At 37.2% G+C, this 10,739-nt stretch overlaps 1 protein-coding gene across 3 annotated transcripts; it reads left to right on the top strand.

Moving 5' to 3' along the window:
- Positions 1 to 3,724: 3,724 nt before the first annotated feature.
- zgc:194981 (uncharacterized protein LOC561073 homolog) lies at positions 3,725 to 8,479 on the top strand. 3 transcript variants are annotated; one of them, XM_036587206.1, is made up of 4 exons: positions 3,725 to 3,996; positions 5,383 to 5,585; positions 6,757 to 6,870; positions 8,037 to 8,479. In XM_036587206.1, the coding sequence occupies exons 2-4, from the start codon at positions 5,400 to 5,402 to the stop codon at positions 8,148 to 8,150; spliced, it is 414 nt and encodes a 137-aa protein (XP_036443099.1). In that variant the 5' UTR covers positions 3,725 to 3,996; positions 5,383 to 5,399; the 3' UTR covers positions 8,151 to 8,479. The 3 variants fall into 3 exon arrangements, with proteins under 3 accessions (XP_036443099.1, XP_036443100.1, XP_036443098.1); XM_036587207.1 differs by lacking the exon at positions 3,725 to 3,996 and adding an exon at positions 4,981 to 5,090; XM_036587205.1 differs by lacking the exon at positions 3,725 to 3,996 and adding an exon at positions 4,983 to 5,142.
- The last annotated feature ends 2,260 nt before the right edge of the window (positions 8,480 to 10,739 follow it).

Genomic DNA, 10,739 nt, shown 5'->3' with positions numbered 1-10,739 from the left:
TGTTTATATCAGGGTAATGGGCATTACTGACCCCCATTGCAGCCTCCTCATATGTCAGTTTAAATACGTTTTCAATCTCATGTAGTAATTTACTAGTAAATCTGTGCAGTATTCATTTGTGAATGAATATTTAAAGCTACACCATTGGTTTAACCAGCTTCATAAATAAAAAGTAATTTTACAAACATTTTTGGCTCTATTTTATCTCACACACACACACACACACACACACAAATTTTCTAAACTGCTTGTCCTTCAGGGTCACGGGTGGAGCTGGAGCCTATCCCAGCGGTCAATGGACCGAAGGCAGGAAACACCCTGGACGGGTTGCTAGTCCATCGCAGGTTAAAGAACTTTTAAATATAGTGTGAATTTGTTAGAGTTTAACAGTGCTAAATTGTTAGCCTTTAATTTTGCCACAATATCAGCTTATTATGAATAACTTATGTCAGTTGGCTCATTATACAATATGTGTATCAAATTCACAAAAATGATTGCCATTCTGTACACAAGCACTGCTTATATTAGCCTCAAAACCTCCACTATCAGTAGCTAAACAGGTAACCGCACTCACCGCTTTTTCACACGATTAGAAGACAGACTGCTTTCTGTAGGATTAAGCAATAGAGCAGGGGTCGACAACATGCAGCTCCTGAATGGTCACCAATTCTCAATGGTCACCGTACCTACGGAAGCCTTTTTAAAAAAATAAACTCATATAGTATCTCATATGTATGACTTAGTGTCTTATAATGAGAACATTTTCTCATAATGATAAGATGTTAATTATGCCTAATTATCTGAATTGTCCTAATTATGAGAAAATAAGTTATTGTGATATGCAAAAGCATCCTTATGAGATGACTTATAATTATGAGATACGTTCTCATTATTGTGACTTACCAGATGGCTATAGTCTGTTTCCAGTGGCAGAAACAGGTCACCATTATATTCAGAAAATATTAACAGGGACAGAGCAGGAGAGAGGGCTGCGTCCCCCACCCAGTCCCACAGCCTGTGGGTGCTGGAGCGGCTGCTTCCCCAAAATCACTTTCTTCAACAAGACGGAGAGAATCCCGGTGAGGCAGAGAGAGGAAGAGCGGCTCCAACAAGTTCAGAGAGAGAGAAGAGAAACGGACCTGAACAAGAAGGAAAGAAGCAGAGGAAGCAGGAAAAGAAGAGGAGTCTGCAGAGCGCCAGTGAAAGTCAGAGCGAGAACGACATCAGATGTTTGGAAGAAACAGCGAAACAGCATGAGATGGAGATCATGAGATTCCGGGAGAGAGAGGAAAAGCTGAAAGAAGAGCTGGAGAAAATCAAAAAGAAAACAGCGACGAAAGAGTGGGAGACTCTGAAAATTGTACAGAGAGACGAGAATCTCAAGAGAGAGCTGCAGGCGATGAAGGAGACACAAAGCTGGCACAAAAAAAAAGAGAGAGGATGAAAAGGAGGTCACTGACCAGAAAACAGTGGACATAATCACTGTAAGTTTAAGGGAAGAAATGAAGATGGGCAGAGAAATGGAAAAGTAGAAAGAGGAAGAACAGCTGAAAGAGAGATGAGAAAGACAGAGGACAACAGAGAAATACACAGCATAGGGCTGGGCTCAGTGCTGGAGTTCTGGAGGGAAAAGGAGCAAGTCCTTCAGTGTTGAAATCCAGCAGGAAAGCGCTGACCATGACTGGGACAAGCCTGAAGGAACTTCAGGAAGCTTCAAGACTTTAGCTGGCTAGTTCCTCCAAACAGAGGAGCCCTGCTCAATCTGACCCCGAACTGTTGAGCAGCTGACACAGTTGAAACAAACGCTTACAGAGAGTTGTTGAAAGAAGAGGTGATGCAGTACAGTGATAAACCTGCCCCGTCCCAACTTTTTTGGAACGTGTAAAAATTTCTCAATTTCAACATCTGATATGTTGTCTTGGTAGTATTTTCAATTAAATGTAGGGGTTAAATGATTTGCACATCATTGTCTTCTATTTTTATTCACATTTTGCACAGCGTCTCAACTTTTTCAGAAACGGGGTTTTATACCTAAATGTCTCTTCCCAAAATGAAAAAAAAAAGTTTGCACAGATACAAGGCTATGGTAACATGAACTCTGGCACGCAAAAAAAATCTAATGAAATTTAATAAATAAAGGTCAGGCCTTGCATAATAGGATCCTAATTACCTAACTCCAAAATCTGGGCTCCATTCCAGTATTTCGCATGTTTTTACCTGGGCCTATACCTTTAGCTTTCTTTAAATAAGATATTTGATGTGATATGTAAATATTGTTAAAGTCACTGTTTCTGTGATATCACAAAAATCAACATAATTACATATATACACCGCCTACATCAGTTTAGCCCCACCCATTCTTGTTGAAGTTATAAGGAGTGTTTCAGTCTGGACAGCTTTTTGAACGGGTCAGATAATCATAGCTACATATGTCACTCACAAAAACAAAACAGCTTGTTTAAGGGATAAATAAAGGTTAAAAAATTATAATTGAATTGCAAATATTTGAATTATGTCTAATATTAGTACATAAAGCACATTATGTGTCATATGTGGCAGGATGGGGGGACAAAATAAAATGCACAACAAATGTTTGGCCCTTTAAAAAGGTATTCCATAGTCTGTGTCTATATATATATATATATATAGAGAGAGAGAGAGAGAGAGAGAGAGAGTAACACTGATGTGGTGGTGTGTTAGTGTGTGTTGTGCTGGTATGAGTGGATCAGACACAGCAGTGCTGCTGGAGTTTTTAAACACTGTGTCCACTCACTGTCCACTCTATTAGACACTCCTACCTTGTCAGTCTACCTTGTAGATGTAAAGTCAGAGGCGATAGCTCATCTGCTGCTGCACAGTTTGTGTTGGTCATTCTCTAGTCCTTCATCAGTGGTCACAGGACCCTGCCCACAGGACGCTGTTGGCTGGATATTTTTGGTTGGCGGACTTTTCTCAGTCCAACAGTGACACTGAGGTGTTTAAAGCGTCCTGTGAGCACTCATGAAGGACTAGTGGATGACCAACACAAACTGTGCGGCAGCAGATGAGCTATCGTCTCTGACTTTACATCTACAAGGTGGACTGACAAGGTAGGACTGTCTACTAGAGTGGACAGTGAGTGGACACAGTGTTTAAAAACTCCAGCAGCACTGCTGTGTCTGATCCACTCGTATGAGCACAACACAGACTAACACACCACCACCATGTCAGTGTTACTGCAGTGCTGAGAATGATCCACCACCCAAATAGCACCTGCTCTGTGAGGGTCCATGGGGGTCCTGACCACTGAAGAACAGGGTAAAAGGGGGCTAACAAAGTATGCAGAGAAACAGATGGACTACAGTCTGTAATTGTAGAACTACAAACTGCACCTATATAGTAAACGGAGCTGATAAAATGGACAATGAGCGTAGAAACGAGGAGGTGGTCATAATGTCATGCCTGATTGGTGTATATGTTTGTGTGTGTGTATGTGTGTGTGTGTGTGTGTATGTGTGTGTGTGTTATGCAGACGGACCCAGCACCCAACTGCAGGCACACCGCTTGTATAATCCCAATAAAAAGGCACTGAAAAATAGAATAAGTTGGAGAAGACATTTTTGATCCTGAACTAAACATCCAACATCAGTGCCTGAACTCACTGACGCCCCGGTGGCTTGACATCAGAAAAGTATTTGCAAAATAGTGACATACGGCGCGTATGTGAGACAGTTTCCGGGCGCCAGGGTGCTGATGGGAAGGACTCGCCGTGGTCAGGTGGTCAGGAAGCTGCTTAGAGTAAACAAGCAGCGCTAAGAAGGTCCCTGTCGGGTTTCTCGGGTTTCTGCCGTGCAGTGCAATGACAGATATTTATCTGTACGTCTTCTGGCCAAACCTGAGTACAGATGAGCGGTAACTAAAAGCCCGAGTGAGTCTCTGTGTCAGCAGAATGCAGCGGAGGAAGCTCCGGCTTTAAACACAGCAGCGTCCCTGGAGCTCTGAGGAAACCGAGGAAAGGCAAGTGGAGCAGAAAAATGGAGCTTTGTTTCATGCGTTGTATCAAATCCCAGTATGTGGCTTCACGTTAAAGTAACCCATTCAGGGCCAACAACTAAATATAAATACACGAATACGATTAGGATGTTCTGTTCTTGGTAGAGCTCTGGTGGAAAAGATGGAACATCTAATAGTAGACGTAGCTCTCTTGATTTTTAGATTGGTGCAATTTTCATACATTTATTCACATTAAAATTAGGATTAGTCGTTTGTTGCAAATCAGTAGTCCCATGTGACCATAAACTAGATTTAATACGATAAGGATGATTCCACCAATAGGCCATTTGTTTTCCACTGATATTGCATGTATATTTAAATATGTATGTAAATACAGGTTAAACACAGTTAACACATTCAGTCCTATAAATGTCTGGAATATTCCACAAGTCACTTGTTCAACAGGAATTTGCATTATCCACATTTCCTGAACATCATGAAAAAATGAAAAGTACTTTTTCTTAAATGTTGTTATTTTCAGTGATATTATGGTATTGATTAATATCTAGTTTTATCTACCTATCTCTATCTATCTATCTATCTATCTATCTATCTGTCTATCTGTCTGTTTATCAATCAATCAATCTATCTATCTTTGTTTATCTAGCTATCTATCTATCTGTCTGTCTGTCTATCTAAAGACATAGATAGATAGATACATAAATACATACACATAAATAGAAAAATGTAGTTATTGTTCCTAAAATAGGTTAACACATTTTTAAATATATTATTTTCATAAATTCATTTATTTTCAGTTATTTTAAAAATGTAGTCTACATTTGAAGAATTGCATTGTTAACTGGAATGCCAATTGTGGAAACATCCATAAATTTATAATAAAAACTCACTTTTTAGCCATATTGTTTAATCTATTTGAAGAAATGTTTTAGATTTGTGCTCAGACAAGCTCTGAAAACATGTGGACTAAAGGAAATTTTACTTTTCAGATTTGAGCCTTAAAGGGTTAATGGCCATTTACAGAAAGGAGGGTGTACAGGAGCAGTTGATAAAGGGCGAGAATATTTTAGAAGAGAAACAGAGAAACCAGTGAAGGGGTGAGAATATCCTGCAAGACTTCTCATCTACAGGCTCTATAAATATATTAAGGTATAAAATGTGTTTCTCTTTTGAAAATGGCGATATGCAAAAGGAAAAATGAGAAATTTTTAATGCTAGGAGGGAAATCTGACACTGTGGACTGGTTAATATTTTTCCTGTTTTTGCTGCTTTAAATTGGAAACAGATCTGTATCACCAGCGTCGTGCTGGAGCAGCAGTGAATGGCAACTTTTCCCATTTTTATTATATTTTATCCAGACTACTAAACTTTTTGCTCTTGTTTGCACAGACCTCTGTTCCAGCAAGATGACGTGCACCCTGAAGCTCTTTGCAGTTGTCTTCGTGTCTTGTGTTGTGTCTGGGAGCAGCTCAGCAGAAAAGACCAACCCAAGTGTAGTCAAAGTAGCCAACATTGCCATCGACTTCCACAATCGCAGAAGTAACTATATCTATGCTTATAAAGTGGTGGACATCCTGTCAGAAAGTGTTCAGGTACGTGACATGTGAAGACTTATCGAGGCTCAACTCAAGAGTGCTTGAAATTTCAGCAGTGTTGGAGAGTTAAAGGGGAATTCCACAGATTCTCCATTAATCTCTGCATATTTAAATTGTTAAGGTGTAAGTTAGAGTGGTTTGAGGTGACATTCTAAAGAAACAAGTCAAGAATTGTTCACAGTGGTGGTGATAGGAACCAGATGTCTAAAGTGTTTAATGCTGCCTGGACCGCTCTAGCTTGTCATCTCTGTAATGACTGCATCTATGCTTTATGTTTGCTGCGTACCCACTACCCTTCTGTTTTCTGTTGCATATAGGCATTAAGTTGTTTTGAATACTTATTTGTATTTCAGGTATTTTGTTGTTAGAGAGGAAAGGAAAAGAAAAGCCTACGCGCTTTGGAAAGATGGTTCTTCAGGAGTTTTTTAGTAAATGGTTCTCATGAGTTCTATATAAACCCATTTCATGCTTAAAGGGTTCTTTGCCTGGTGAAATCCTTCTTCAGATTGATGAAGATTGCTTTGTGTATGGCTTTTTGAAGATGGCTTTGGTGCTATGTAAAATATAGAATATATATACAAGCCCCTTTTTGGTGCTATATATAACCTAAAGGGTCTACATAGAACCATGTACAACACGTTCTCCATCAATCTGAAGAACCATTTCATCATGCAAAGAACGCTTTAAGCATGAAATGGTTTATATAGAATTAAGAACCCTTAAAAGAATTTAAAGAACCCTTAAAGAACTATCTTTTTTAAGTCTGTAGGAATAAACAAACTATAAGCTGAAGAAATCATTCATAAAATATGTAGCAGTATCAAAAAAAGAAAGTTTATGATGACAAAGAAGAACAAAAAAATGGGTGAAGCATAGAACTTGTAATGAAATGTCTGATCCTACTTAAGGCGCATCGTCACTTATGTAATAGAAAGTATGTAAATTCTCTTATTCTACACTTTTATCTTATAAACTGCCTTAATAGATAAACAGAGGCTAAGCGTAGTATGTTGTTACTTTTTATGCAGCAAGACTGATATATGGTATTAAAGAACCCATTTAAAATAGTTCAAAAGTGATGTCTTAATTTAGTAAATGATAAATCTATGCAATAACTTTTTTAACATGCTAATTACAGAGTAGAATTAATGTTATATATCTCCCTCAGCTCTACCCACCTACCTGGGTTAAATACTCCATAAAAGCGCAAGTGGCTCAGACGAATTGCATAAACGATGGAAAAGTGAGCCTGGAGGACTGCAGTCTGAGGACTAATGCACAGGTGAGGGGCCTTCTCACTCTGCTTATTATGCTGCAGTTGCATTATAACTAAGGCTGAATGATTTAGATGATATGATTATTTTCTACAAATTAAGCTCTGGGCCTTTTCTTGCCAAGAAATCCAGCAAGAGGTGGGCGATATGGCAAAAATATATCATGACACTTCAAGACCTTTTCATGATATATAATATATATCATGATATTTTGTTTTTTTCTGAGAATGAGAAGTTTAAACAGATAAAATAGAACCTATAGGGCCACATATAGAAATACTACTACTACTAATAATACTAATACTAATATGTCAGTTGGTCTATAGGAATACTAAAATAATAATAAAAAAACTGCAACTGGAATTATTTTTATTCATTTTACAAACAGGCCTAATTATGCTAACTTTGTAATAAAACATGAAGTCAGTGTTCTTTAAATACTGACAATGTCCACAGTATGCTCAGAAAAAGTGTACTGTGACATAATTTATCACGATAATTTTAAAATATCATTATATTGCCCACCCCTAGGTCAAGCACATTAATTTTTTCAGACTTTAGGCTTGATCACTGAATGTAGTGTGCCAGACTGCCAGTTCATGAACTTTGTGTTATTAGGTTAAAGTTCTCCAGTTAAAACTTAAGATTATGTTGAATAATGTAAGATATAATTCAAACTGTAGCCCTTGCTGGTTTAAAATTTCACTCTTTCAAGTTGCATTTCCAATACAAAAGCGATTAATCTTTCAGCCCTAATTATAACATCTGTACATCATTAAGTATTCTTTTTAACTGACTGCACAGCACTTCGTGCAGATGTGATTAGGATCTTTAAAGGTCCCACATCATAGAAAAACAAATTTTCCCCAATTTTTTTTGAAATATGAGTTTGATGTGCTATGTAAACATTGTTAAAGTTTTAAAATGTACCATTCAGTCCGTATATGGAAATGTGAATGTAAATACAAGAAAATGTAGGATATGAGCCTTTTAAATGTATCACAAAGTATCATGCAAAAGTATAAAAGTTTCGTTTGTAGTCCGTATATAAAGTATTATAGTTATTAAGTTATTACTAACATGAGACGGAAGCAGTTCATGTCCCAATATGCAAGTCACATATAATATGTTGCTGTAGAAAATAATGAATGTCTTGATATCTTCTTTTTTTCAGACTATGGCCTGCAGCTTTGTGGTTCTGGCAGTTCCAGGAGAGAACACCATACCCAGCCATGTTCTGTCAGACAGCTGTACCTTAATTCCATTAGTCATCACTGAAACGTATTAGTCATTGTTATAGAACACTACAAAACCCCGCACATCTTACAGCCTCATTCTGAGTAACACACTCTAGACTGTATCCTGCGTCATCAAGGGCCCAGTTTCCCCAAAGCATCTTAGTGTTAAGATCATCTCAGCTGGTAGAGAGAGGGTTCAGTTCATCATTTAAGACTCACCTTTGTGTTAAGATGCTTTTGGGAAACTCCGCCCAGTTCATGTAATGTGTTCATGTATCTACCTGAGTCATATCATAAACCTGATCTCATTATGCCCATGCTGGGCAGCTACAGACCACCATTGTTGCAATATTGCATTAAACAGAAAACAAAAGAACAAGACGTGTATTTCATCTTTTAGCCACTCGGCATGCAAAAGTGAATGTAGACAGAAGAGAGAGAGATGCGTCATTATGCTTGAGTTGTGTGGCTATGTAAGAAATTCTCCTATTTTGAAACACCCTCCAGAATAAAGAACCACTTTTGATTATGTTCTGAATCTGTTCATGAAGTAGGGGAGGACGGACTGATGCTCTGATACTGATATTTCTTTTTGATACCTGATCTTCATGCAAAAATATTAATACTGTGTTTTTGAAGAGTAAACTCAGTATCTATCTTTTTATGATGCTAAAGAAGTGAAAGAAAAGATCTTGGCAAATAATGCAGGAAACTTTTTGTTCCATTGTCTCCCTCTGCTTCTCATAAACACTTTGCACGAGAGCAATTGGCACAAGACTGAATACTGTACAAAGGAAGATCACATGAAGTTATTTGACTCCACTAAAAAGTCTGATTATGAGACAGCTCTTTAATATTTTTCCTTGAAACCTTAATTTAATCAGGCAGACAGTTAAGAACAAATTCTTATTTAGAGTGGCAGCCTGGCAAGAGCAAAAGGACGCTTGTAAGGAAGAGGAAAATGGAGGGGGGGGGGATGCTTAGGGTAACAATAAAGCAATGAAGACACGGCAACAAATGACCTTTTTTGTCTGAGTTAATTTTTTTATGTAATTTGAAAACACCAGCTGCCATTTACGTTGTTGAAATTCTGTGAGGAACAGATCAATAGCAATAGTTCAAAACATCTTAGAATAAAATGTTGTTGCATTAACTTTTGATATAAATATATGTAAAGAATCACTAACATAGATAATGTTTAATGGAAAATACATTTTTATTTCTCTAATAATTGAATAATTTTAATAATAATATAGCATTGATAGTGTATGTGTAAAGCATATAGCATAAAAAGAGAACCTTCTCAAAAGTATTTTTCATTACAGAAATAAAATTTACATACATTTACATACATTTTTTTACTCTGGCACAGACTTTCAAACATAATTTGTCCACATTTGTGCATATTTACTTGTTTTCACCGTAAAAATCACAAAGAAGTCTTGTTTTTATGCGCGCAAGAACCCTTAAAAATATGGCAGTTGCTGTGGAATCCTTGGTGGTTGCAAGGGTGTTGCTAAGTGATAAATATGGTACCCCAAGTGGTTGCTAAGGTGTTTGCTATGGTATCCCAAGTGGTTGCTATGATGTTGCTTAGCTATTTCTGATGGTTTCTAGTGTGTTACTAAGTGGTTGCTTTGGTATCCCAGGTAGTTACTAAGGTGTTGCTAAACAGCTGCTAGGGTGTTGTTGTGGTAACCCAAGTGATTGCTAGGCAGTTGCTAGGGTGTTGCTGTAGAATTCCAGGTGGTTTCAAGAGTGTTGTTGGATGGTTGCTATAGTGTTCCAGGTGGTTGCTAGGATATTGCTAGGTGGTTACTATAGTGTCCCAGTTGGTTGCTAGGTGGTTGCTATGGTATCCGAGGTGGTTGCTAGGAGTGTTGCTAGGCAGTTACTATGGTATGGCATATAGATATTAGGATGTTGCTAGTGTACTTATAATCATTCTGTAAGCGGAGTGCAGTTCTGTACCTTTTGCACGGACATTTCCATCATTCATTCCTGGGGAGAACTCATAATTTTTTTGATAATTGTACAAAAACTGTATGTCTGATTAAAAAGCTGTTCACAAGCAGACTATTTCTGATCAGACCAAACATTCCAGAGTTGGAACAGTGTCGATATCTCGAAAACTATGATTTAGCTAGCAGACAAATGTAGATATTAGCATGGATCTGTTTATTAATGTTATTATTATTTTAGAGAAATATTACATTCATAAATGCAAATATATGAGAGCTCTCCCAGACGTTTGGTTTTTAAGATGGAATTGTTTTTGTATGTCCTCTCTTTAGAGAAAATGACTTCATTGTGCTTCAAACATTGTGCTCTTTCTGAAGGCCCATAGCAATATTTTAATTTAACATTTTTTTGTTTTTGTTTTTTGTTGCTGGGTGCCACTGATGGTTTTCAGTGTTTCCTGCCTTAATGTTGATTTTGTGCTTATTAAAAAAAAACGTTTTTTTGTGCTTATTAAAAAGTCTATTTTCTTTTTTTAATTTATGCAATTAATGTACAAACATTGTACACTTGTTTACTTAACACAAACCGAAAGTCAGTAAATTCAAGTAACCATATCAAACTATATATATATATATATATATATATATATATATATATATATATATATATATATATAT

Source organism: Colossoma macropomum, unplaced genomic scaffold, assembly GCF_904425465.1.
Source record: "Colossoma macropomum unplaced genomic scaffold, Colossoma_macropomum, whole genome shotgun sequence".
Taxonomy (NCBI): Eukaryota; Metazoa; Chordata; class Actinopteri; order Characiformes; family Serrasalmidae; genus Colossoma; species Colossoma macropomum.
Note: the sequence above shows the minus strand (reverse complement) of the source record. Positions and strands in the feature narration are given on the sequence as shown.

Coding starts and splice junctions, on each gene's coding strand:
- zgc:194981 (XM_036587206.1), top strand. CDS start 5,400: ATGACGTGCACCCTGAAGCTCTTTGCAGTTGTCTTCGTGTCTTGTGTT. Junction 5,586..6,756: donor TCCTGTCAGAAAGTGTTCAG/GTACGTGACATG, acceptor TATCTCCCTCAG/CTCTACCCACCTACCTGGGT. Junction 6,871..8,036: donor GTCTGAGGACTAATGCACAG/GTGAGGGGCCTT, acceptor TCTTTTTTTCAG/ACTATGGCCTGCAGCTTTGT.